Source organism: Leptonychotes weddellii, chromosome 6, assembly GCF_054177405.1.
Source record: "Leptonychotes weddellii isolate Sample4059 chromosome 6, ASM5417740v2, whole genome shotgun sequence".
NCBI lineage: Eukaryota > Metazoa > Chordata > Mammalia > Carnivora > Phocidae > Leptonychotes > Leptonychotes weddellii.
Genome location: NC_138374.1, coordinates 15,089,934 through 15,117,499, shown reverse-complemented (window position 1 = coordinate 15,117,499; position 27,566 = coordinate 15,089,934). Strand labels below are relative to the sequence as shown.

General features: G+C 37.4%; 1 protein-coding gene across 5 annotated transcripts in view; it reads right to left on the bottom strand.

Moving 5' to 3' along the window:
* Nucleotides 1-918: 918 nt before the first annotated feature.
* The window catches only part of DCLRE1A (DNA cross-link repair 1A), a 28,968-nt gene continuing 2,320 nt past the window's right edge, over nt 919-27,566 (bottom strand). For 3 of the 5 annotated variants that reach the window (XM_081823473.1, XM_081823472.1, XM_081823474.1), the window contains 8 exons: nt 24,443-26,140; nt 22,719-22,852; nt 21,497-21,615; nt 18,266-18,406; nt 16,395-16,540; nt 15,443-15,597; nt 11,669-11,810; nt 10,035-10,626 (listed from right to left, as the gene is read on the bottom strand). In XM_081823473.1, coding sequence (XP_081679599.1) covers nt 10,466-10,626; nt 11,669-11,810; nt 15,443-15,597; nt 16,395-16,540; nt 18,266-18,406; nt 21,497-21,615; nt 22,719-22,852; nt 24,443-26,140 — 2,696 coding nt within the window. In that variant the 3' untranslated portion in view covers nt 10,035-10,465. Of the gene's footprint in view, nt 2,708-10,034; nt 10,627-11,668; nt 11,811-15,442; nt 15,598-16,394; nt 16,541-18,265; nt 18,407-21,496; nt 21,616-22,718; nt 22,853-24,442; nt 26,141-27,566 lie in introns of those variants that run through there. The other 2 variants (XM_081823475.1, XM_081823476.1) reach the window with 2 other exon arrangements.

The window sequence follows — 27,566 nt, the reverse complement described above, 5'->3', positions numbered from 1 at the left end:
AGTCATTTCTCATTCTCACCGCCTATCCTGCTAACACCATCCTATTGTTCTTGAGACAGCCCCCTTCTCTCTACCGGACTGCTACTCTCCCATGATAAGGTTAGGTATCCCTCGATTTTTGCCCTGATTGCCTCAACTGCTTCCTAACACATTTCTGTGAGTCAAGGCTTGCCTTTCCAAACCATTTCCACAATACAGGGGAGAGAAATCTGCCCACGACCAATTTTTTCACACTAGCTCTGCTTATACACTTCAGTGGCTCCTCACTGCTCTTAGAATAATTAGCCATCATTAGATGGCTAAAAGCAAGGGCTTGGCCAAGGCCTGTAGGAACATGGTATCCCTTCAAACCTGAAGTCTTTAAATATTCATTCAACATTGTTAATCAGGAAAATCTGATTCTATTAATAAAAAATTGAGTATCCACTTCCATCTAAAGTTCGGAATTTGCCATATACATTGACTATAACATGGTATTTTTTATGCATATGTGCTCAACACATATACAAAACTGGATCCTGCTCTACATACTGGTATGTTATGTAACCTACTCGTTTTATTTTCATGTCGTGGATGTCTTTCCATGTCATTAGACATTCTTCTACCACATCATTTGATGTCTCCACAGTGTTTTATCGATTTATTTTTAAATTTGACCTTTTCCAAACTGATATATGCACAATTAAAAAAAATCAAATTGTATTAAAGCATTTATAATAAAAAGCAACAGCACCCTGTGCCACCTGTCCCCATTTCAGTCCTGGTTTCCAGAAGCAGCCATTAAGAATATTTTAGCTGCTGTTTCTCCAAATTTACCTCTGTATTTCCAAATAATATGGGTATGACACTCTTTTTTAATTTTTTTTAAAGATTTTATTTATTTGACAGAGAGAGAGAGACAGAGAGAGAGAGACAGCGAGAGAGGGAACACAAGCAGGGGGAGTGGGAGAGGGAGAAGCAGACCTCCCGCGGAGCAGGGAGCCCGATGCGGGGCTCGATCCCAGGACCCCGGGATCATGACCTGAGCCGAAGGCAGACGCTTAACAACTGAGCCACCCAGGCGCCCTGACACTCTTTAAAAAAAAAAAAAAATGATTTATTTATTTATTTTAGAGAAAGAGACCATGAGTGGGGGGAGAGGCAGAGGGAGAAGAAGAAAGAATCTGGAGCAGAATTTGCACTGAGCGTAGGGCCTGACACAGGGCTCAGTCGCACGACCCCAAGATCACAACCTGAGCCGAAACCAAGAGTCAGACGGTTAACCTACTCTGTCACCCAGGCGCCCTGACACTTTTTTTTTTTAATTGATTCATCTGTTTCACCTATCAGCTTGCAGTGTGATGTAGTCAGTCATTCAACAAATATATTTTCTTCACAGTGCCAGGCACCATTCCAGGCAATGAGCAACACAAACAAGATCGTTACATTCATGAAACTTATATTCTAGGAGAAAGGCAATTACAAAGCAAATAACTAAATAAAACAATTTAGTATACTGTTACGTGTTATAAAGAAAATAAAACATGGTAATGGAGATTAAAAAGACTGACTTCAGTTAGGGTGGTCAAGAAACCTTCCTCTGAGATGGCATCTGAGTTGAGTTGCATTGTGAAGATCTACAGCAAGAGCTGTATTAATTAGGATATGGGTTGGGTCCATGTCACAGACCCTGTAACAATGATTTAAATGAGTGAAATCTGTTTTTTTTTGCCTTAATTAACAGCCTGAGGGTAGGCCTTCCAGGGGTCCAGGCTCCTTCTAGTTTCTTGCTCTACATCTGTATGGTCCAAGATGGCTGCACCACATTTATGTTCCAAATAGTAAGATGGGGGAAGGAGAAGGGCACATACCCTCTCTATCAGGGCACAATTCAGCAATTTCCCACCTCTTCTGCCTATATACTTTTGGCTAGAATGTAGTCACATAGACATACCTAGCTGCAAGAGAAACTTGAAATGTGGTTTCTATTCTGGGCAGCCGTGAGCTGAGCCAAAGTTCTGTTACTATGGAAGAAGAGGAGAATGGGTATCAGGGACTGACTTATTCTCTGCCAAAAGAACACTTCACACAGAGAAAAGATCAAGGACAAAGGCCTTGAGGAGAAAAAGACCCTGACTTGTTTAAAGAAGAGAAAGAAGCCAGTGCCACACCCTGGTGGTTGCAAAAGGGAGAGCTGGAGGATATGAGATCAGGGAGGCAGACAGGGGCTGGATGATGTGGGGATTTCAAAACCACAGCAAGGAATTTCACTTTTATTCTACCGGAAGCAATGGGAGAGTTTTCAGCAGGGAACTGATGTAGACATTCTCTCTCACACCTTCCCCTTTCCCCATTCCTTAATAGCATCCTAACATTGATTTTGATTGAATCACTCATCACTATTTACATCATCATGAGTATGTAAATATTGTTCATTGCAGAACCACGCAGTATACTAAGGTTCCATTTCCTTTCTTGTACAGCTTTTAGTTTTCCTCAAGTTAACAACATCATTGGTTTTTCACTTATATCATTATACATACACAATGCACACAAATACACAGCTTCAATTCATTCCAGATCCTCTATCAGACTATCTAACGTCTATTCGGTCCAGTTTACTTTTTTCTGTCTTCCGGACATTTCTTGTTGGAATCTCTCATCCACCCAGGAGATTATTCTTGTGAATCGGTTCCTTTTTAATATCTTCACTACCCTGTGAAGGAATCTTGGGATAGAGAGAGAAGAAAAAAATAAGCATGATCTAGCCACCAATTTAATTGAAATTCCATTAACATTTTAACTTAAGAGCTCTCTCCTTTGCAATAACTTTTAACTTGGTAAAATACATTGAAAATGAGACTCCCCTTCTGACATTTTTGTGACACCGCAGGAAAGATTCAAAAGGCTTCCGATTTGTCTTTGTCAAGTTGTTCCTTTGAATGTGACTGAATGCCAGAAGGGGATGATGAGCTGGCTTGGCTTTCATCGGCTACACTCCTTTGTCCTTTGACCCCCAGCTTGGACACTGCCTCTGTCCACACCATCCCATTTCCACTATAATGTATTATAATTTATCGTTTGCTCTGTGTATTTCTCTAACCCTGGAAAGGCAGGCATCTCTGTCTTGTTGTTTTTGAACTGCTCGGCTTATTGCCTGAACGACTTTGGTGGACACTTACCTATTTCTTGGATGTGTGGATGCTCTCCACCTCTTACTTGAGAGGAAGGATCATAACTATGTTTGATTTTTTTTTTTTTGAGATGTAAATGCTGCTCTTAGCTTTATCTTCCCTCTGAGAATCCCAATTTTACTCATGTTTAAAAGCCCACTTTGAAAAGCTACCTGGCCCCTGAGGACTTCCCTAAGGAATCCGAACCCCTTCCTCTACTCAGCGTGGTCAGCGTCTCACCCTTAATTAGCATCCATTTTATGATGACTTCATAAATAAATGAAGTCATCCAATGAGAATTCAAATACACTTTTTAATATTGTGTATTTTTAAAATTTCCAGCTTCTATCGTTAAATATTTAGCAGCTGACAAGCTAGCATGGTTAACATCAAGCACCATTCCTAGCCTAGATGCAGACATGCAAACAAAAGGATAGTTAACGTTTTCTTAGACTGTTTACTTGGCACTGCAAAGCTAATGTAATCAAACCCATCTGTTTCCTCTTGTCCGGGGATTTTGAATGGTGACAAAAAGAACTTTATGCTGAACTTCTAATGACTCCCAAATTATGTCACCTGTTCTTTGTCAGAAACTTGTTAAAAATTTTAATACAGATGAATAAATTTCTAGAGCACAACCTGGAAGAAGTATAGAGTTCTTACATAAAAGTCAACAGCTTTGAAACAAAAAAGATAAGTTTCTTGGCTGATTATTCTCATGACATATGAATAGCTGAGTTGTTTAAAACAGTATGCTTTTATTATGTACTTAAAGGAAAACTTGATGTTAGCCAGGAATTATATAATTATGGGATTTGGGGCTAAACGGGACCCAGATAAGTTATTTATTTCATTATCTAGCTTTCAGAGAAGATCTTAAATAGCATGCTGTAATTTTAAAATTTAAAATCTGGGTGAAGATGTACGGTTATATATCACATCAACATTGTGGGCCATTTTTATAAATGGCTTTGTTTATTCAAGGTCAGCTAGTGTTATCCACCCTGATATTTAAAACCCTCCTATCTTAAATCCTCCTAACTTATAATTATGATCGTTTTTGCTTCCTTTCTGTAAGCTGAGGCAGTAAGTCTGTCTTACCTGCACTGCATATAACCACTTCATGATTCCTGGAATGCTGCTACACATTTTAAATTTGTCCTTAAAATTCTCATTGAACCAAAATCACAGGCATGTAATTTTTAAACACCATCATTTTCTAGCAAATCAAAGCCAAAGTCTATAAAACTGATTATTTTGCTTAGGCTTAATAATACATTTTTGAAAAAAAAAATAATACATTTTAGAACTTTCATTGAACTGAGCTTTCCGTATCGTGTCTTCTTTCAAAATAGTGAAAAGATGCTCAATATAAGTCGTCAGTAGGGAAATGCAAATAAAAACCACAATGAGATACCACGTCGCACTCACCAAAATGGCCGTAATAAAAAAGACAGACAATAACACTTGTTGGAGAGGATGTGGAGAGGCTCGAAGCCTCCTGCATTGCTAATGGGAATGTAAAGTGATGCAGCACTCTGGAAAACAATTTGGCAGTTCCTCAAAAAGTTTAAACACAGTGACCGTATGACTGACCCAGCAATTCCATCTCTAGGTATATACCCAAGAGAAGTGGAAGTATATGTCCACACACGAACCTGTACAAAATGTTAATAGCAGCATAATTCATAATAGCCGAAAAGTGGAAATAACCCACATGATGTCCACCAACAGATGAATGGATGAACAAAATGTGGTATTTTCTAACAATGGACTATTTTGGCCATAAAAAGGAATAAAGTATTGATACATGCTACAACATGGATGAAACTTAAAAACATTATGTTAAGTCAAAACAGCTAATCACAAAAGAATACATATCCTATTCCTTTTATGTGAAATGTCCAGAATAGGTAAATCTATAGAGCCGAAAATATTAGTTGCTGCCTAGGATGGAGGAGGGGGGTGGAGTGATGGGCAGGGAGGGGAGGACTGGGGAGTGACTGCTAACAGATATGGGGTTTCTTTTTTGGGTGATAAAAATAATCTAAAATTGGTTGTGGTGATGGTTGCACAACTCTGTAAATATACTAAAAACCACTGAATTGCACACTTTAAATGAGTGGATTATTTGGTATGTGACTATCTCTCAATAAACCTATTAAAAAACCCCAAAACGTAACAGAGTTGAGCACTCTTTCCATGGATAAAAGACAGGAAGTCCCTAACCGTTCTTTCAAACAAACTTAAAAAACAAACAAAAAAACACACACAAAAAAAACCCACTGAAAGAAAAAGTTTAATAACATCTGATAGTGTACTAAAGCAAAGCTTTGATGCCATTTTATGATCTGAAGCTCTTGCTTTCCATTTTGAAATAACAGAGGGGCTTATACGGATAATGTAATTTGACTTTACGAAACTCTTTCTCGTTGAAGAAGACGTCTCTCATACTTAGGACGAACCAAACAGTGTTCCTGGGTGTTTTTAAATCCGTGTGTAATCTACAATAGCTCTCTAGGGAGTTAAGCCATAGAATGCAGTCCCAAACATAAGAGCAGCACTCATATAATCAAGTTTCATTTAAATTAAATGAGCTTTTTAAAGAGTTCGATTGATCACTCATGAATTATTTACATACTGTGTTTTGTGTTGCTAAATTAGTTTCTCATGTATCCTCTTTCACCAAGTAGCTCCTACAACTCCAACCGACCCCAATCTCTCCTTTCTCAAGATACAAAACTGCACAAATCTCTCTCTTAAGTATTTTACAGATACTAGTTTTACTCAGTCCCCTATGGAAATTCTAAGCTTCTCCAAGGCAAGGACCTTGTCTTAAACACCAACACCTTACGGAGACCCCATAATTACAATGTGTTTGTCAAGGTTCAAGGCTTGGCCTAGTTCTCCTGTTAAGCTCTAATTCATATACTTACATACTATTCGATACATGGTGTGTGTATCGATATTTAACTCACTTTTTCATTTCCAACACATAAATTTGTGTTGACTGCCCCTGAATCTTCAAGAACTCTTGATTTCCTTCAGAATAACTTCCAAACAGCTTAGTATGGCTCTCACAGCTCTTTGCCATCTTCCCTCACCTACCTTTTCAGCCTGAGCTTCACACACCACCACCAACACACCAATGCTCCAAGTCCTCCCCCCGACACACGCTCTACTTTTCACCCCTCCAGGAGGACTTCGTGGTCTCTTGGACGGCTCTCCAGTCTATGAGAAGTCTGTCAATCTTTTAAGGACCATGTAAAAAGTCATCTTCTCTATGGTCTCTTCCTTATGAGAATTTATTTTTCCTTTTTAAGTGCTCCCATGCACGTTGGTGTTACACCACTTTTCACAGCTTGCCTTTTACAGTGCTTAGGGGCATGTCTTTCTTCCTAATGTTCTTTGATGTTTGAGACTATTTTATTCATGCATTAAGTCCCCTAGCGGAGCAGGTTTATAACCCCGTCCCCCTACACAGAATAATCACTCAATATATGCTTGCTAGGTTGAATTTTTTTAAGATTTTATTTATTTATTTGAGAGAGAGTGAGAGAGAGCATGAGCAGGGGGGCGGGGCCAGGGGAGAGGGAGAAGCAGAGTCCCTGCCGAGGGAGCACAACTCGGGGCTCAATGCCAGGACCCCAGGATCATGACGTGAGCTGAAGGCAGACGCTTAACTGACTGAGCCACTGGGGTGCCCCTAGATTAAATAGGTCTTAATTTCCATACAACACCAAAAATAGTGTGGAGCACATAACAGTTAATCAACAAATAATATTGATTGATAAAAGTTCTTGGAAGGAGGATTTAAATGCTCAGTGACTGATTTTAGTGACAAACTCAAGTGATACATCTTGACAAAGAAAAGTTTATTCTCTAAATTGTTCCTGCACTGAATTGGACCTAAGCAACAGATAAGTTCTAATGTACCAAAAACAATCAACTGAGTAGTTTCAATATTTTTATTTTCAGTGGTTCTTCTGGAGTGAAACTATTTTTACCTGAGGAAAACACGTGAAAGAATTTTGGAAGTCAAATTCTTAGAATGTGGATGGATTTTTCACTGTCTATTCAAGATTCATTTAAGCACTTACCGTTTATTAGAAATGTCTCTGGACCCAACACTGAAAAAGGTGCTAGATCATAAAATGAATATGATAAGCCCTGCCCCGAAGGTGTTTACATATCCTGGAGAACAAGTCTCAGAGAAATCTGGGTTTTGGTGCCCTAGAAAAACGAGGACTAATTAGCTCTATGCTGATTAATCTGGAAGTTCTTTAAAATGGACACTGTTCCATTTAGATTATAATATTTATGTTTCAATGTATATTAAAAAACAAAGTTATAACAGTATTTTATTTAGAAACCCACTTTGGATTCATCAAGACAGCAACACGTAATCAGATGCTATGAAGCTGGGCTTGGGAATAGGGTAAGGCAAGAGAGTTTCCTAGTGTAAAATGTAGGGAGGCTCTCCCTCTCCAGGTCATGCAAATGCAGGGTCAGCCCTGAGAACCAGTACCCCCTTTAAATCACACACCCTAACCTCTCCTGCCTCACCCTAGTTCTGGCCCGGCTACGAATATTTAAGAAAATAATCATTTTGTGTTATACTCAGTTTTGTAGACTTGGTACACTCTATAACAAATGTTTTACAAATTATTTCTGGCTTACCAAAAATGGAACTGTGAAATCATGGGGGGAATGAGACCTATGCAAAGAGTAGGTCTACTTTTTGGAGGAAGGGGTAGATACTAAGGCAGAGGCAATATAATTAGCATAGTAAAATGCCTGCCAAGTTAAAAGTTTCCAACTATTCAGATTAGAAGTAATTCTTATACCTAAACTGTTCTATTATCTATAACTATTAACTTATGGTTTTGCTGGCTTCAAATAACTTTTTTTTTTTTTTTTAAAGATTTACCCATTTGAGAGAATGGGAGCGCAGGGTCGGTGGGGGTGGGGGGGAGGTGGAGGGGGAGAGGGAGAGGGAGAAAGAATCTCAAGCAGACTCCCCACCCAGTGTGCAGCTTGATCTTAGGACCCTGAGATCACGACCTGAGCCGAAACCAAGAGCCGGACGTTCAACCAACTGCGCCACCCAGGCGCCCCTCAAATAATTCTTTATTGGAATTTTTCTAAGATCAATATCAAGTGAACTGAATGAACAGTAATAAAACCACCAGGAAGGTTACAAGCCAATACAAGCCAAGAGAGATTATTTCGAGGATTAGTACTTGAAGATGATTCCCTTCTTAGTTCCTTAGTCTAGTTATTGATGGTTATATAGGACCAAATAAGGAAATTCTGAATTCATTTGGTTTCTAGGACTATAACGCAGTAACTGAACACACTGTGAACTTAAATTTGTTGTTCTGAAAACCCGTTTCATATTTAGGTACATTAATTAATACAGAATCAGGGATAAGTGATTTAGAATTAAAAGGGCAGTGACATCAAGTAGAAAAGATTTTCCCGTGACACTGAAGTCATGACAACTTGGAATCAGCCCACCAAGTGTCACTGCTTCTGGGAATTCAATGTACAGTGTCAGGTAAGGTTGGGAAGCAGCTTTCTGAAAAGTTCCAAATACAGATAGAGTAAAACATTTTCCTCTGGGCTGGCTTAATTCTATTTCTTCCCTACACGTGTTTAAGATGTTCAAGAGCTGTCATCCATTTATTTGGGGTTGATGGTAGATTTCTTCTTCTTTCATTTCACTTTAAAATTGAAATTTTTTATCTACCGATGCGTGAGGTGTTGGAACTAAGAATTTCATATATAGTTCTCGCCTGAGCCTCGGAAAGTTTGGCTGTGATTGTGACTTATATTTAAAACTCTTTGGGGTGGTCCCTAAATGAGTTTCTGCGTATTCTGCAGCAACGGCAGCAAACGACACCATTCCGAGCTGCTGTAAATAGCGCTGTTTGTGTAGAAAGAGGTTTTCTGCATTGGATAATACAAAGGCTAAGGCTGCCCTTAAATAACATGCTTGGATTTTCAAAGTCAAACCTCCAAAATCATGAAAAATCTTTTTACCAATGAAAAAGGATAACTCTAAGAAAAGACCATTACTCAAATAATAAACTAAAATGACCATAAATGACTTGACCATCTCCCCAAAATGCCTGTTTTTGTGGACTACACAAACTTTTTCTAATTGTAACTTGTAACAACTTACAAGTTATGGAAAGTTCAAAACATCAAAAGCCCAAACAAGCTAAAAAATTTTAAATGTGTAATTGAAGTCAACTGAGAGTACAGTTAAACTGGATTTATTACCACTGTGCCCCTAAAAGCTCTTCCTCCCTTAAATGTGATCCCTGTAACTCCTACCTCCACAGCAATGTAAAATTCAAGCTTGTGAAAATAAAGTTCATGGAGAATACTATCCTTACTAAAATCATTCCTGGAAATAATTTTCCATGAAAACATTTATTAAGAAATTCCCCACATAATTTCATTGCTAGAGGTAATGCAAGAATGTACATATACACACATGCATACGTGCATTATACTTGTTCTCTTATTTAAATCCCATAAAAACATTTTAATATGCATTGGCCTTCCCAAATTTTCATTTTGGATCAGTTACTTTGTGTTGGAGACATCAAGATTCATAAATAAATTATATAATCTCACTTAAAAAAAAAACAATGTTGCAATCTGAATTTCCACTTATCTGATGTCTTGAGTAAACAGTTCAGAGAAACATCTATTCGTGCAAACTTTTCGCCATCCTTTATTGGGTGATTACCTAGGCTCTTTGAATCCTCTTCCTTAGTGTCAAGTGTTGAATTATTTTAATTGAAATTTTTTAAAACTGCATGAACATCACAGTTATAAATCCTAAAAACCAAAAGACACTATGGCAAATTTAAGATTAATTTTTTATTTAAGTATCATATAAAAGTTATTTCATAAAAATATGCTCCATATTAAATAATTTTAAAGATACATAATTACTTATATATAATGCTTTCAATGTCATTTATCTATTATCATGAATCCTTTGGTCCCTAAGGCTGCCTTTTCTGCCTCTCCTGTGGCCAGATGCAGAGTATACCTGCTCCTGAGGGAGGAGCAAGAATCAAGGGCGCTTGGGGGACCAGTCTCCATCATTACTGATGATGCTGAGAGATGCCTGGCACCATGAACATGCTATTCAAACATAAATGAGAAAACAAGCTATCCGAGCAGCCTTCACAAGGTTTTCCCCATACAGCATATTTCATATCACTAAAGATTTAACTAGTAATGAGCTATACCTAAGTTACTTAACTAGTTCTGAGTCCTTTCAGGTAACATCAATATCCAGCTTCCAATTTCCACTCTTTAAAATATTTCTCCATTGTCCTCTTAGATTTCAAGGTGCCAACATTCACGGTAGGTATGATTTTCTGGGGCTTCAGCCACTGAACAAACCGTTTCATTTCTAGGTAGCTGCTGTGTTCACTATAAGGGATTCCTGCAACACAAAAGAAAAGATATTGCAGACAAAAAAAATCCAATTATTTTAAAAAATGCACAAGCCCAAAATAAAATAAAAAAGGAAAGCAATCCAGAGTATTGCTGTCAAAAACTCCTTGGTACTTTATTTCTGATAAAAAAAATTTGTTAATAACTTTTATGGAGAATAAAGATTAAAACATTAAAACCATACTGAAACTTTGAACATTAAATAATTCTACTGCTTTTCTATGTAGACACTTCATATGTATTTCTATAGATTCTTATTTTTAATTAGGCTTTCTTTTTAAAATAGGTTTTTCTCTTTAGGCACTTCACTCAGCTATGGATTTCAGGAATATCCTGGAAAAAATATGAGTAAAATGTGAAGAGTGACAAGCAAGAGACTCTTGGTTTCCAGAGCAAGTAAGCAGATTCCAGTCCCTGAGCTTTGCACACATAAAAAAATAAGCATAAAAATAATAAAAATAAAATCTTAAAAATCCCTTTATCTTTCCTAAAGATCAAGTGCCACAGAGAAAGGGAGAAGGGGTCCTGTTTTAACGGGGATCTTTAGGGGCTGAAATTAAGTCACTAGTCTAGGGACATAATAAAAAACGTTTCCATCAGCCACGATTACAGTAAGCAATTTCTGAGGACAAAGGTAAACCTCCTCCGAGAAATGAGAAAAAGGAGTCAAGTCTGTACCTCTTGCGTCAGGGCATCTAATCCGGTCTTTCTTCCCACTGGCAGTCTGACCATGGCACTTGAGCTTCCAGACCCAAGTGCACTGCCCGCCCCTCCTCTATGGGTTCCTTCACACAGCACCGAGCACGCAAACGAAACCATCTGTACTAGCCAATGTCTTTTTCCTCCTGTCACGCTCCTTTCTATCAGTTTAGGACGTACTAAAGATACAGCTTTAGAGTATGTAGAGCAATTAGAAACTCGATTTTTAAAGATTCTTTGGTGCCTGTTTTTCTTGGATCTTATTTTTACAAAAGCTCTTTCTAAAAAATGTCATAACAAACATTAAAAGTGAAAAAATTTCATAATTATACCATATATTGAAATGTTTCCTTTGGTCTGGGGAATAATGTCTGCTATAGTCGTCAACTTGTTAGAATGCGTCCATCCTGTAGGTCGAAAAGCCAAAATCTGATCATATTTTCCACCACACTTCTTCAAATGACTCTGTAAAGCCTGTTCAGTAAAAATAGGATATTTATTTAACAGTCAGTGAAGGTGGGTTATGTGGAATAAAACAGAATGATCACATTGATATAGTGTCAGGGAATATGCAGTTGGTAAACATTAAGTTGCAATAACCTAGAGTCGTACTTCCAGAAAAAATAAAATCACGGAAAAAAACAATTTTTCCTCTTATCTAAAGTTAAACAAGCTTAAGTCCAGTCTGAAAAAAAGTAAGGTGAGGCAACTTTAAACATAAAAATTATGAATTGAAAGATTACAATTCAGATAGCTATCAGAAAAGGAAAAGGAAATAAAGAAAGAAAGAAGGGAGGGAGGGAGGAAGGAAGGAAGGAAGGAAGGAAGGAAGGAAGGAAGGAAGGAAGGAAGGGAGGAAGGAAGGAAGGACTCTCCAAATCCTACTACTATTAGGATATTGAATATACTGTTAGGATGTTAGAGATACCAATATTAACACTGGTAAACAGCAGCCCAAACATATCCACATGCATACGTACAACAGAAGACTGACAGGTGGATAGAAAGATGTGAATAGTTCTATGAATGGTATTATACTCAACATGCACATACATTTCAAAGATGCACACTAGCACTCTTCTCAGGGTCTTATTCCTTTTCACTCTTTAAACATGAACTAGAATACCGGCAAAATTTTTCATGCTGCTACAATTGGGAGTACTATGCTTCCCTAATAAATCTTGAGTAGAACTTTCCAAACTAAAGTCATCAAAAGTGATGACATTTGATGAAATCTGAAAATCAACGACCAAAGTTCAATCTTTGAAAGATAAGAAAAGTCCAAATAAAGACAGTAATGGCACAAGAGATACCAAAAGTCTTTAACTTTTTTTGGTCTTTAAGCAAAACCCACAGTGTCAAGGGCTTAGTGTAAATTTATAATAAAGTTCTAGTTTTATTTAAAATAATAAAAAAAAATCTAAACTGCACATGGTATCATCTTAGATTTCCAAAGGTCTCTTTTTCTTCCTTCATCATCCATACCCTGAACTATTAAAGTGTTGTAGAAGATGCTGGTAGAAAGTTCTGAAGAAACCAAAGACAAATCCATGGATCCATCTACTCAGTCCTCATCTAATACATGTCTGTTCCAGGATTAGGCCATGTCGGTGGTGTCAGAGTAGTGGATATGAGACACAGCCCTTCAACCTTCTGGAAGCTTAGAGCCTAGCAGGGAGATGGTCAATAAAACCCACTTTCTAGTTCTTTTCTTTTTTTTTTTTTATGGAAACCATATGCCCTTTCTTAACTTTTTCTAATTCTCATCTATTATACCATCAGCAACTAGAAGCCTTGCAGATTGACCTTTTCACAAAGGACTCATTTTCAGTAGAAATTTCTAGAAATGGGATTATTGAGTTAAAGGATTTACCCCTAACTTCTACTTCTATCCAAGTGGATGAGAGAGCTAATTTCTCTAAATCACAGCATAGAAATATTACCCTTTAAAAAAGTATGCCAATTTGGTAGGAGACAAACATATCCTTGTTAGTTTTATGTTTGATTACCAGTTAGAGGCTAAACATTTGTTTGTGTTTATCAGATATTTATATTTCACTGGTGAATTAATAACAATCTTCTGATTTCTCCTTTGTGTCAATGATCTCTTATTAATTTAAATACCTACCATTTATTTATTTTTAAGGATTTTATTTATTTATTTGACACAGAGAGAGAGCACAAGCAGGGGGAGCGGCAGGCAGAGGGAGAGGGAGAAGCAGGCTCCCCGCTGAGCAGGGAGACCGATGTGGGGCTCGATCCCAGGACCGTGAGATCAAGACCTAAGCTGAAGGCAGACGCTTAACCGACTGAGCCACCCAGGCATCCCTCTTTCTATTTTTTTTTTTTTTTTTAAGATTTTATTTGTTTATTTGAGAAAGTGCACAAGAGGGGAGGAAGGGCAGAGGGAGAGGGAGAAGCAGACTCCCTGCTGAGCAGGGAGCCCGATGCGGGCAGGACTCGTCCCAGAACCCTGGGATCATGACCTGAGCCGAAGGCAGACGCTTAACCGACTAAGCCACCCAGGTGCTCCAACAATGCTGATTCTCTTTTTTCATGTTTTTAGGCCATTTAGACCTTCTCATTCACTCCTTAGCCTTCTGCCATCTGGCTCCTTCCAATATCACTTCACTCAAACATTTCTTGCGCAGGTCACCAAAGATATTCTAATTGCCAAATTGCCATTCTTTCCTTATATGACCTCTCTGCAGCATTGGGCACCTTTAAAAACTCTTTCATGAAAAGTTCTAGTCCTTCATTTCTATAAAACTCTGACTCTTCCATCCCCATTATCCTCCTAAATACATCATTTGTTCAAATGGAACAAACTAAGTTAGTAGGAAATAAAACTGTAAGATAAAAACCATTAAAAATATGCTATACCCTCAAGATATCAATGTTCATTTTATAATTAACACCTCATTAGCCTCCACACAAATTAGATACCTCCCAAATTTAAAATATGTTTCCAAAGATGGGTTTAAAAGGACAAAATTCTGCCTTGATTATCCCTGAAATTTTTATGAAGTGCATACTCAGGAAACTAGGCCATAAAAACTTCACCTTAATCTCATGAAGAAAGGAGTTCTACCAGTTACAATTTCCTTACAACTCCAGGGATAGAGCTAAAATACTCATTTTATTAATACAGATTAAGTATTATTATTTATAAGACACACACAGTGATCGACATCCTATGCTATTTCAAAAAGTTCCATAAAAGTTAGTTCATGAAATTATAGCAAAAGTGAAAATACATTCTTTGGTGTGCATTATGTTCTGATTTGTTTTTAATACACAGGTCTGATGTATTCCATTGCTAGGTATCCAAATTTAGTAAATGGAATGAAACTTAGTTAGTATACAAATAAATCTGACAGAGAAGTCCCCCAAATCACAGTGATATATCATATATCTTTTTCTAACATATATCTTTTTCTTGTTTATTTGTTTTTAAGTAGGCTAACATATATACATATATCTTTTTCTTGTTTATTTGTTTTTAAGTAGGCTCCATGCCCAAGGTGGGGCTTGAACTCACAACCCTGAGATCAAGAGTCTCATGCTCTACCGACTGAGCCAGCCAAGTGCCCCAACCTCTCTGTATCTTAATCTATACCTCAGAACTGATACGAGAACTTGCTCTTAGGATACACTTCCACTATTTCACTTAATCCTCACAACAAGTAAATTTCCAACATATATCAATGTTATTGGGGATTAATATTAATACAGAAAAGAGCTGAAGAAAAGTAAGAACTCCTTGAGTTCTCTGCTCATTTCCCCACTCAATGGAAAAAAATGGAAGACAATCTCAAATACAGAAGATTTGAATGACCAGATAGTTGCACACTTTTCTATTTTTGTTTCTTTTATGACAATTCTCTAGTTCTGATGGGCCTATGAATTCCTCTATACAGCTGCACACACAACAAATAAAAACATTTTAAATTCCACTTAAAAGATCTTCTAGGGCAAGGTTTACTATGACCCCACTATAACTGAATTCCTCTGTGTTAAATGCAGGTAAGATAGGATTCCAGTTTATAATCGTTGTATTACCTTTTCTAGTCCATCCTAAAAATACGTATCTCAAGAATGCTTACCTTAAAGTTAATTTGCATCATTGGGAGAAGGTGAACCAGTGAACTGCACATGTCCGTGGTGATGAAGGAATTAAGTTCTGGTATGTTGAGGCACTGTAAGGTTTTATATTTTTCTTGGGACATGCCCACTTTTGAACCTAAAACATCAGCAATGGCTACAGGCAAAGGAGAAGGTTAAAAATAGTAAAACTACAGCTTATGAAAAAAATAATAAAGTTACAACTCAATCAAAACTTAAAATAAGAATGTACCAACAACAACAAAAAAAGAAATTCAAAACATTCACACTTTTGCTATATTTCAAAAAGGCTAAATACTTTTGTTGGTTAACTGTATGGAGTAAATTATGAGAAATTCAAAGAATTTCTTTTTAAAGACCTAGTGTTTAAAAACTGCAAAAGATATACAGAAAGGGGTAGAGGAAAAGCAGCAACCAAATTCGAAGGAGTTAAAACCCTGGCTTTATCACTTCATATCTTCATGGTTGACATGATGTGACCACAATTAGGAAGAAATGGAAAGTATTTTGTGAAACAGTATAATGCCATCTAGACAAACTACAATTACATATCCAAAATCATTTATGTACAAAAACCAAAACTGTTCTCTAAAATAATTAATTGATGGTTATCCTCAAAGAAGGCAGCAATACGACTGTGCATTCGTCATTTTTCAAAGTTCACTGAAATACTAGCGTAGCGCAGACATGTGCTCTGTAAACATTCTGCAGGTGTAAAGGCTACCATAAACGCACTTACCAAGTGTTTCCATTAAGCTAAGCCTTTCCAAGTTTAAATGAATCCAACTCTATCAAATTTTTCTTCAAAGGTAATACTGCACCATTTCAGGAAATAAGTATCAAGTGCAAGCATGCAGACTGAAAGGGCTTTATGCAAAAGAGAATCTGATCTTTATAATATATTAATGTAAATTAGATACAGCTACCACCCACCTAGGAAGACTTTCTCTTTTCCAATAGAATAAGTGCCACAGACAACAAGAACACGTGGGTTTAGAGTTACTGCCTCAAAGGCAGTGTTGATGGCAAACTGGATAACCTCTTGCTGAGACGGAAAGGAGTATTCTGGGCTGCAGTATCTGTAATACGGAAATATGGTACTTATTAAATGAGCAACAAGAAAGCCATAGCATTAAGGTAGATGCTATTTTAGAAGCCAACCTTTAGCAAACTTATATACAGTGGTAGTGTAATATATTAACCCCACTGCGGTTATTCCACTGCCTATGGTTAAAATATTTGTGACAAGCTATGGATAATTTATGATGGAATTCTATGTTTCCAATATGTCTTGTACAGTGTATTTCCTTTATTGCCCTCATATAAAGAGATTGCCTCTTTTTCTTTTTTTTTTTTTTAAGATTTTATTTATTTATTTGAGAGAGAGAATGAGATAGAGAGAGCATGAGAGAAGGAGGGTCAGAGGGAGAAGCAGACTCTCTGCTGAGCAGGGAGCCTGATGTGGGACTCGATCCCAGGACTCCAGGATCATGACCTGAGCCGAAGGCAGTCGCTCAACCAACTGAGCCACCCAGGCACCCGAAATTGCCTCTTTTTCTTCAAGAACAGTTCTAGCTAGCTATTTTAGCTGTGAATTGTAGACCTCGGCATCTTTTCGTTTTAACTCTAACACCATCAAAGAAAATACTAGTGACAGGGATGATCTTTGAACTAAAGAATTCTGATTTAGTTTAAAAAATTCTTAAAATAATGAAACCAAACACGAATTTAATGAAGCAGTTTTAAATCAAACAGTAAGTAGTCACATGGTTATCTGCTCTTCTGAGGAGATACAGAAATATATATAGTATTACAACAATACAACAGATCCCCAGTTGGGTCTATCTCAATACAATAACACCCAATGAAAAATTAACCCTAAGACTACTAGCTACCTAGCTCTATTTGGGATGAAAATTAAGCATTTTTTCACTAAAAAAGAAGTCATAAAGTACAAACATCAAAGAAACATATTTTTCCACATTTTCAAGACTGTTTTTGCTGGTCAGCCATAAGAATAGAGAAAACACTTGTCTTTTCTCTGATGAAAAACCCACAAAGAAATTCAGAATTCTATGTAGAGAAAACTAGGCAAAAAAAGTGGGGGTGGGCTTACTTGTTATTTTCTTAATTTATTTAGTATTTAAAGTACATATAAAAGAATGGAAAAAGTAGCTATAATGTTGGAAAACTGAATGTGGAAAGCCCATCTTTTACTAAAATATGCCATCCAAATTCACTTCTTAAAACAGGTTGAAATAGTTGACATAATTCATTTCTAACAAATTGATGAGGTATTTTAATATATAATAAAAAAATGGCTGGTACCATTATGTTTATAACATTTAGAAATTCAAAGCTGTCACTTATAAATTACCTTTTGAAGAAAGGAACAAAGTAATTTTAAATATTTAGAAACAGAATCACATTTTGGCCTCTGTTTCTTCTTCACAATTATACTTAAGAGTTACAAAGGTACTTCGAAAAGATAACCTAAAAGGGTGTTTTCCTAAAGCTTGCCCCCCAATTTTTCTTCCTTGTTTCAGTAACAGGATTCTCACATAAACCAAAGGAAATCACAGAAAAGAAAAAATTGAGTTGTAGTTAAGACATGTCATCCCAAATTTGTTCTTAAGCAAGGATGTGTTTTTCCAAACAGTAGTTCTCTGATGAATGATCTTAAAATGGTAATTGACAATAAACCATCATTTTGATTTACCTAAGCAACTGTGCAAACTGTTCATAATAAGCAGGGCAAATATTGTCAGTGGGAAAAGGAAGCATACAAACAAAGCCTCTCTTACGTTGTATCTAAGTAAAGCGTGTGGACTTTCTGGCCTGCAAGACGAGAACGTTCCATGGTGGGGTCTGCTCGGAAGTCGCCGGTGTGTAACAGGACTTTACCGTTAGGAAGATAAAACAGGATCATGACAGCACCTGGACAGCTGAACACAAACATTTCTAAGGAATAGTCTTAACACATGGGAGGCAGCTGAAGGAAGAGGACTTCTTCACTGTCAGCAAGGTAATACACTCTGGTAGCGACCACATGACACAGCACTGCACTACAGAGGAAATGCAGTGTTGTAGGAAGTTTACATCGTAATAGAAAAAAAAAGTGGTGTGCAGGAAAGGATTAATTCAGCAGGCCAGTTTGTTCGAACTCCACACTTCCCTACCTAAGGCCTGTCTTTAGGACTAGTCTTTGGCTGGTCCTCGAGGGAGGAGTTGAACTCTTGGAATATTCTGCCCAATAAGAGTGCTTTGTATGCCTGACGTGTGGGTCTGTGTGTTACTAGGTTGACCAGATAGTCACCGTAGATGACATCGTTAGCATAAACTATCTGTTTTGCTCTAGGGGACTGGAGTCTGAGGAGCTGAGGCAAGTCACATGGGTGTTGCATGTGTGCATGCCTGGCCCTCAATAAAAGCCCGGCTGGACTCAAGGCTCCGATGCGCTTCCCTGCCTGCCATATTCTTGGCATGTGTGGTGAACATCGCTGCCGGGAGAACCAGTGCTTCTGTGCTATTCGGGAGAAGAGCGTCCCTGGGAATTTGTGCCTGCTTTCTTCTGCACTGTGCCCCCATTTGCCTTTTCCTTTTGCTGATTTTAATCTGTATCCTGTCACTGTAACCATGAGTACAATAGCCCTTCCGAGCCCCGTGGGTCCTTCAAGTGAACCACTGAGCCTCAGGGTGGTCTTGGGGATGCCTGACACACTGGAGCTTGGAAATTACTGCCAAAACACATGGCGCTTTCATTTTGAATTCTGGGAAAACATTGGAAATAATTACTTTTTAATTAAAAACTTACCCTTACCGCCCCACCCCAAAACTGCAGACTGCAATGACTTTACTGGGGAATTCTATCAAACACCTAGGGAAGAAACAGTCCCAATACTATAGAACATCCTTCAGAATGGAGTAGGAGGGAATAGTTCGTGAGGCCAGTATTACCCTAATATCGAAACCAGACAAAAGCATTATAAAAAAAAAAAAAAAACAAACTACAGACCAATATCCCTTATGAAAACAGACAAAGAAGTCCTTAACAAAATATTTAGCATATCAAATCCAGCAATATATATATATATATTTAAAGGATAATCCATGAAGACTAAGTGGAGTTTATCTCAGCGAAGCAAGGTTGGTTTAACATTCGAAACGTCCATCATTATTATTTACCCTGTTAACATTATAGAGGAGAAAAATCATATGATCACCTCAGTAGATGCTGAAGAAGCATTTGACGAAAGTCAACACCCATTCATGATTACAAACTCTCAGTAGACTAGGAATGGAGGGGATTTTCCTCAACCTGATAAAAGGCATCTATGAAAAACCCACTGCTAACACCAAGCTAAAGGGAGCAAGACTGAAAGCGTTCCTCTTAGGGTCAGGAACAAGGCAGTATCTGCTCTCACCACTCCCATTCAACACTGTACTGGAGGTCTGAGCGAGGACCATGAACAAGAGGGGAAAAAAGCACTCTGAATGGAAAGTAAGAAGTAAAACAAAATTGTCTATATTTGCAGATGACATGATAGTACATGTGGAAAATTTTCAGAAATCTATAAAAAACCTACTACAACTAATGTGCAAGTTTAGCAAGGTCTCAGGATACAAGGTCAATACACAAAAATCAGTTGTCCATCAAGAGGTGAATAGATGAAGACATCGTAGGGTGCCCATACACTAGATACTACTCAGCAATAAAAAGACACGAACTATTGATATACACATCAGCATGGATGAATCTCAAAAACACGATGAGTGACAGAAGCCAGACGCAAAAGAGTAGATACTATGGGATTTCATTTCACTGAATCCCTAGGAAAGACAAATCTAATACATGGTGATAGGATACAGATCAATGGTCCCCTGGACTAGAGTCGGGCTTGGAGATTGACTGGGAAGGAGCCCAAGGAAACCTTTTGGGGTGGGAAAATTTCCTGTATTTTTCTGTAGTGGGTATTACATGAGTGTGTATTTTTGTCAAAATTCAGCAAACACTTAAAATGGTCTATTTTATTTATGTAAACTGTACCTAATAAAGTTGACTAAAAAAATCAGAACTTGAGCTGTTGTAAGCATTGACTAAAAAAGGAAGCAGCAGCAGGGACGCCTGGGCGGCTCACTCAGTTGAGTATCTGACTCTTGGTTTAGGCGCAGGTCATGATCTCCAGGTGGTGAGATCGAGCCCCGAGTCAAGCCCTACATCAGGCTCTGCGCTCAGTGGGGAGTCTGCTTGGGATTCTCTCTTTCCCCCTCTCCTGCTGCCCCCAACTCCCTCTTAGAAAAAAAAGGAAAAAAGAAAAAAAAAATCAGCAGCAAAGTTAGCAGACAAAAAGTTAAAAGCAACCTGAAGACAGAGCATGGGTCTGGATTTTCGGAGACCTAGTCTGAATTTTAATTCTCGAAGCATCCGTGATAGCTAAAATCCTACGAAAAGTAGGAAGAAGTGTAGTTGACAGTTGCATTTTGGTAACAGGATACTGACAGTGCTTTACATTACAGAGAAAAAATGAGGGAAAAAGGGAAGCCACTTCGAAGAAAAAAAAAAATCTTCCAAGTTTTTAGTATCAAAAGCCTGAAGGATTTCTTAAAAGGGGGGGGGAATCCTCTGCTATCTGAATGGAGTGCAAGCTGTTAACTTACATAAGCGATATTAAAGAAATTGGCAAAAAAAAAAAAAAAAGAAAATGGCAAAAGGTTAGCTCTTCTAAAAAGCGGCAACATGTTAAAGTATTTTTTTAAAAAATAAGATGGAGTCTCATATGTCAAGGATGGTAATTTAAACTGCATTAAAAATGAATTAGATAATATTTAAAGGATCTCTCAGTACATTTAATCTCTGATTCTGTAATTGGGTACATTATTTTTTTCAAAAGGAGAAACATGTCTTACTCAAAGTTTTAAAAATATCAACCATATTAGTTCCAACACAAGAAAGTTCTTAAATAGACATACTAATATGTTTTTATTTTAAATAGTTTTTAAAACGAGGCTAGTCTGAAGGTAACTTTAATACTTACTGATTGGCATCAAGCAAAATAACTTTTACACCATTTACTATACATTCCGTGTCCATTGGCAATGGATGGATGTATTGTTTTTGTACGTGAAGTTTGCTCTTCAACAAATTGCCAGTTATCTGCAAAACAGAATGTGCTTATTGCTGATACAGTAAAATACTAAATAAATCTTTTACTTCAGATCTAGTTTAGAAGCAAGTATCTTAGTCTCTCTGTTCTCCCACTTACTTACATTCATGGAAACCCTCCAGAATGCCAGGAAGAACTTCCTACCATGACTATGTCACAACTCTGCTTAAACTTGGTTCACTGGATCTCCCTCACCTGTGAAAAGTCCCTCATCCCCAGATGACCTACAAAACCCTTCATGATGGGGCCCCTGCTCATTTCTGCAGGTTTATCTTCTGTTATTCCCTATCTCATGGTTAGCCGTTCGGAATTATCTGAAGAGCCTGCAATGGGTAGATTTCTCTGTTGTCTATGCCTGTATGCAAACTCTGCTCTCTCCCTGGGATGCCCTCTCCTCCTTCCTTCGCCTGGTTCTGGAATCGGACAGACCTGTGTTCCGATTCTGACTCTGGCATTACTGGCTCCATGACTTAGGGCACATCACCTAATCTCTCCCAGCCTCGGCTGCTTCATTAATAAAAAGAAATTCACTTTATTTCAATAAAAATAATTCAAGAATGCTTGAGGATTAAACTGAATTCTAGCGGAAGCCCTTGGTAGTAGGCATTAGAAGAGTCACTGTTTAATAATTAATTCAAGGTATCTCTTGCACCATGAAACTTTCTCTAACCTTGGCCTGGGCCAGAATAAAGCACTTTCTTTTCCTACTTGCTGGTGTTCCGCTCAGTTTTTGGTCATAATACCAATTCCATCGCAGTGTATTTGTGAATGTGTTCCCTGAAGGCTGTGAGCTCCTTGAAGCTAGGTATTTCACCTTGAATGTCTTTTTGGGCATCCATAAGTGTTTACTGAATGGAACTTAGGTGTTTCAGTTACACTGTGAAGTAGTTTACTGTTTCCATATACTAAAGCATTAAAAAAAAATGTTTTGTAACTATTGACAATAACTCATTTTAGACTCTTAATGTGGAATCTGTTTTCTCACATCTTTTCTAGTAGAATGATAGATCTTACAATGTTATTCTTTTTTAACCAAATTACTTAGAAATTCACTGCATTCCATACATTTAGAATTTAGAAGGCTAAAACTTACCTCACTACAATAAATTGGAAATGTGAAGTTTTTAGACAATCCAGCATAGTGATCAGAATGAAAATGTGTGAGAAAATAGGCTGTGCACCCTTCAACCAGTCCGTACTGGAAGGCATCAACTGTAAAGCCAGTCCCTGCAATGAGAAGAGCACACAGCTGCTTGAGCAAGAGCCAAGAGAGTGAAAGAGTGAAAGATGTCCGATTTGAATGTAAATAGGAAACCCCCTATTCACGTCTTTACGTCTCAATTCCAACTGAGCTTCATAATTTAAAAACTTATGCCACATAAATTCAGCAAAAGGGCATACTAGAGATGAAAATTAGTCTCTTAAGTTGGCTCCATGGCCAGCGGGGAGCCCAACTCAGGGCTTGAACTCATGACCCTGAGATTAAGACCTGAGCTGAGACCAAGAGTCCAATGCTTAACCAACTGAGGCACCCAGGCGCCCATGGCTTTTTTTTTTTTTTTTAAATGAATAACTGTACCAAAAAAATTAAAATACTAAGCTACAAACCAATTATTTCTTTGTTTTACTGACCTAAAATCCTGTACTTCTGCGAAACAGCAAAAGGAAAATGCTAACTTTCTTATTTTATTCTCTTGTGGCAATTGATACTGGGGGCACAAATGATTGAAGGCCCAAATAATCATACATATTACAGTGGTTGTGGCCCTCCACCAGGTCACAGTACAATAACAGAGGACAGCATATCTGTAGTATTTGAATTTCATTGTGGGGGATGGGAGGTGGGGGAGGAAGAAGGGAAACAAGAAAGTAGCCCAAAAAAGGCTACCTAGAGGAGCAATAAAGAAAAAAAAATGGCTGAGCTGTTCTGAAAAGTGTTCATGAAAGAAATAACCAAGAGTGTGAATTGTGATGTGCAAGTCAATAAGCACACCTTCACAATCTCACTGAGGCTTATCCCCACATATGGCATACTGGTCTCAGGCTCACTTAAAATACAGAAAATTCATCACCATAAGTATTAAAAAATATAACTGATGCTATGATGTACATAAATGATAATCCCTACATAAACATTTTGAGCAAATTATGGATTGCGACTATCAAAGCACTTTAAACAATCTTTCTGAAACCAGGTATATTTTGGCAGATTTTATATTCTTTTCAGAAGAAGAATTATTGGTTTCTTTAATAATAAAATTCATTTTACGACACATTTTTCTAACTCATCTATGAAGGCATGTGAAATTACAAAATACAAAAAAGGCTGAGAAACTAAGTTATGATGGGGTTAAAAATGTTTGGCATTTATTATGACCTATACAATCTGTTAATTTTCCTTCTTTGAAGCTATTTAGCACTTTGTATTTCTCTTAAAGCCTTAGAGACTCTTATTTTATTTTAATTAAATTTTATAATTTGTATATAAGTTTTTATTATAATTACTTATAGAGAGCCTCTCCTCCTTCCCTATTAAGCTGACCTTTACTCATCTGAGTCAAATCTGTAAAATCTACCTACTAGTATAGTATCTTGTACACAAAATATATTTAATAAAAGTTTGCTGAATTGAATGGGGCAAAAACATTTAAATAGGCAAAAAAAAAATCTATGTTACACGTCAATGAAGTATAAAAAACAATGGAAATACATACAAAAAAACTGCTCTGTACAAACACACACAACATGGGCAATAAACATGAAATTTTTAAAAGTCAATTCTTTGTAGATATATTAAGCATTGGTTTTTCAACTTACCAGGTATTTTCTTATAGAATGGACATGTCCTTGTTCTTAATTGTCCTGCATTAGGTGACTCCGGGATTTTCGTGTTCCCTCTCTGCAGCCCGCCACAAGGTGATTTTATGAAGACTTTGTCTTTCCTTAAATTGACTCTTCCAGATTCTGTCCTGTTAAGGTGATGTGACCTCTTCTGATGTGCTCCCTCCTGTAGTGAAACTGACTTTTTAAGTCTCTTTCTTTGATGCTGTGACCTCTCACTAGAAAGTTCCACAGAGGGCCGACTCTCACTTAAATTCTTTGCATCGAGTTCTAAGTCACTTAAAGATTTTTCTGCTTTCCTCTTGCGCTGCCCCGACCTCTTTTCATTAGGACTTACAACTGGATTTAAGTTCATCCCTTCCACTGCACTCCCCTCTAGCAATTTCTCTTCTTTTCTTTTGGGTGGTAGTCCAAAATAAACACCTATATCCATTTGCTTCATCACTTTGGAAGAAGGCTGTGTTGCAGGACACTTGGGACCAGATGGTGACATTGTCAGAGACTCGACAGCATTAAGTGCACTGGAAGAGTTCTCTGTATTGGGAACTGTAGCTTTACTGTCTAGTTGACCACCTAATGCCTTTCTGCAGACACACGCTGAATTAGCATTGTTCTTTGCATTGAAGTTCTTATTTGATGATTTTCTCATTTTATTTTGGGTTGGATGGAAAGAAAGATCCCCTTCTCCCTGCCTTTTGAAAGCTCTTGGCATCTCACTAGTAAGTGATGTAAGGGAAATCTGATTGCAAACAGCTGATTCTTCAATTGCCTGTTTCTGTTTATTTGATTGAGATGGGTGACATTCTGGCTTACCAGGTTTTGCTTTAGCGGCCTGATAACTAGAAGTAAGCCCTTGTGCTGATGCAGATGGAAACAGCGCAAAATCATTACCAGTATGTGCTGGATCATCACACAGAATAACACCCTTATTTTGGAAAAAAAGTTGAGATGAACCAGTGAGAGTGTTGTATTTATACAATACTTCTTGGTATTTATCCTGAGTTAAGAAGCCATCCACGTGGGGGCCATTCTCCTGCTGGTCCTTCAGGAACCGACCATGGGGTTTTTGAAACAAAGAGCACCTGTTGTCATCTTCTTCCAGGCTGCCATCTTTAGAGCTCTCCGTAAAGAATAGCTCCTGCTGCAAATCACCCAGGTTTTCATCCATACTGTAAGTTTCCTCATCAGTCTGAAGTGGAGAATAAGAGATTTCACAGCTACTAAAGTCATTTTCTGGCAATGGGGAGTGTCTGTGTTCTGAGTTGCTTTGGCTGTCTAGTTCTTCAGCAAGAGGCAAACCGACTCCCACCAGTTTGTCATTATTAACACATTCTGGAAATTGTAGGTTTTGTTGGGACGGTTGGATATTTGTTGAAGAAGAAGAAATCTTTTTATCGGTTTCAGTTGGAGACTGCGATTTCTTTAGACATGGTGTCACTAACGAGGGGTGAGTTGAAACATTTCTTAAGTTTTCCATTGGCTTCTGATGCACAGACCATCTTTCCTCAAGGCCACAGAGAAAGCCTGAATTAGTCTCACTGAAGCAATCCCTTGGCCCATGTGGTGGGCTGCTGAAAGGACTACTGCCTGCCCTGCTCTGAGCAAGCAGGAGGTGAGTGTATCTTTTGAAGTGAGAAGGAATTGTTGAGGTGCACAGAAGACCATCAGGACACTCTGAAAAATTTTAAAAAGTAACGCAGGATCAAAGCACAGACAGCGTTAAAACCTAAGTGGAAAGTCATCAGTGCTACTTTGAGGCCTTAGGACCGTAGCTATCTTTACACAAGCAAAAGATCCAGCATAAAATAGTAATAATCCAGTATGGTTTTGCAACATGCTAGTTATTATTTTTAAATCAAACACTTTAAATTTCTTTTCAGATAATCTTTTTTTTTCAAATATTTTGTAAGACTAACACCTTTTCCCCCTTAGTAACTCTCACAAATATGAGCCTCTTCAAACTACAGTTCATGTTTACACAAGGTATTTATAGGTGTTCACTAGTTCACTATTGCTCTGGCAATAAAGAATGAAAAAGACTAGTGTGTCTCTCAGAGAACTAAAGTTCTACCCCAATTTTTATCTTATCAAGTAATATGGATTTGTGACAATTAGAGTACCCAATTAGGGTCCATTATTTAATATTTACACTGTATACAATAAGAGTAATAGCAATCTTAATTAGTTATAGCTGTTCATACACTAATAGTTTAAATTCTAAGATTTGAAATTCAATTTGATAAACTGGTTAATATTAAGGCTTTAATAATAATCTGGAAACTATTCCCCATCATACATTATAATTGAGAAACAGTCTTGGCATATACCCTTATATGTTATTTTCCAGGTTTTTTTTTTTTAAGTTTTATTTATTTAAGCAATCTCTACACCCAATGTGGGGCTTGAACTCATGACCCCAAGATCAAGAGTCACATGCTCTTCGGGCTGAGCCAGCCAGGTGCCCCAATTTCCAGCTTTATCAAAAAATGACCCACTCTCCCTCCTAAAAATGATGTTACAATAAATTAGAAGGCCTTGTTGCTTAACTTAATTTAAAACCACCTCATAAAATTATTTGTTGTGGCACAGAATTCAACTCAAGAAGAGTCTATATGAAATTCTATTCAAAGGAGTTTAGTGAAAAACCAAAAGAAAAATCTCTTTGAGGTGGCTTCATCATAAGACATTTCACCCTGAGCTGCTCACCATAAGACTCCAACTTCCATTTCTGATTTTCAAGCCACTTAAAAGCAAATTAGCAGCCTTTGATGAGACTTTTCACTTTATAAAAAAAAAGCTAGTGCCAAAATTTTTTTAAAGTTCTTTTGCATCTTTATGCAGTACTTTAAAATAACTAGAGGTTAATAATAAAATGTCTTCTGAATCATACACAACATGAAAGCTATACTGAGTAGTATTTTTATTTTGCTGAATTTTAATTCTTTGAGATTTAAAAATCCACATATGGTATTTATAACTTTGAAATATAGAAATCATCATAACAACCCATTTTTCATATACTCCAAGTAGGACTACCTACATGTTAAATGTGGCATTATATATCTTAAAAGATAATAAAGCATAATATTACTTCAGTTAT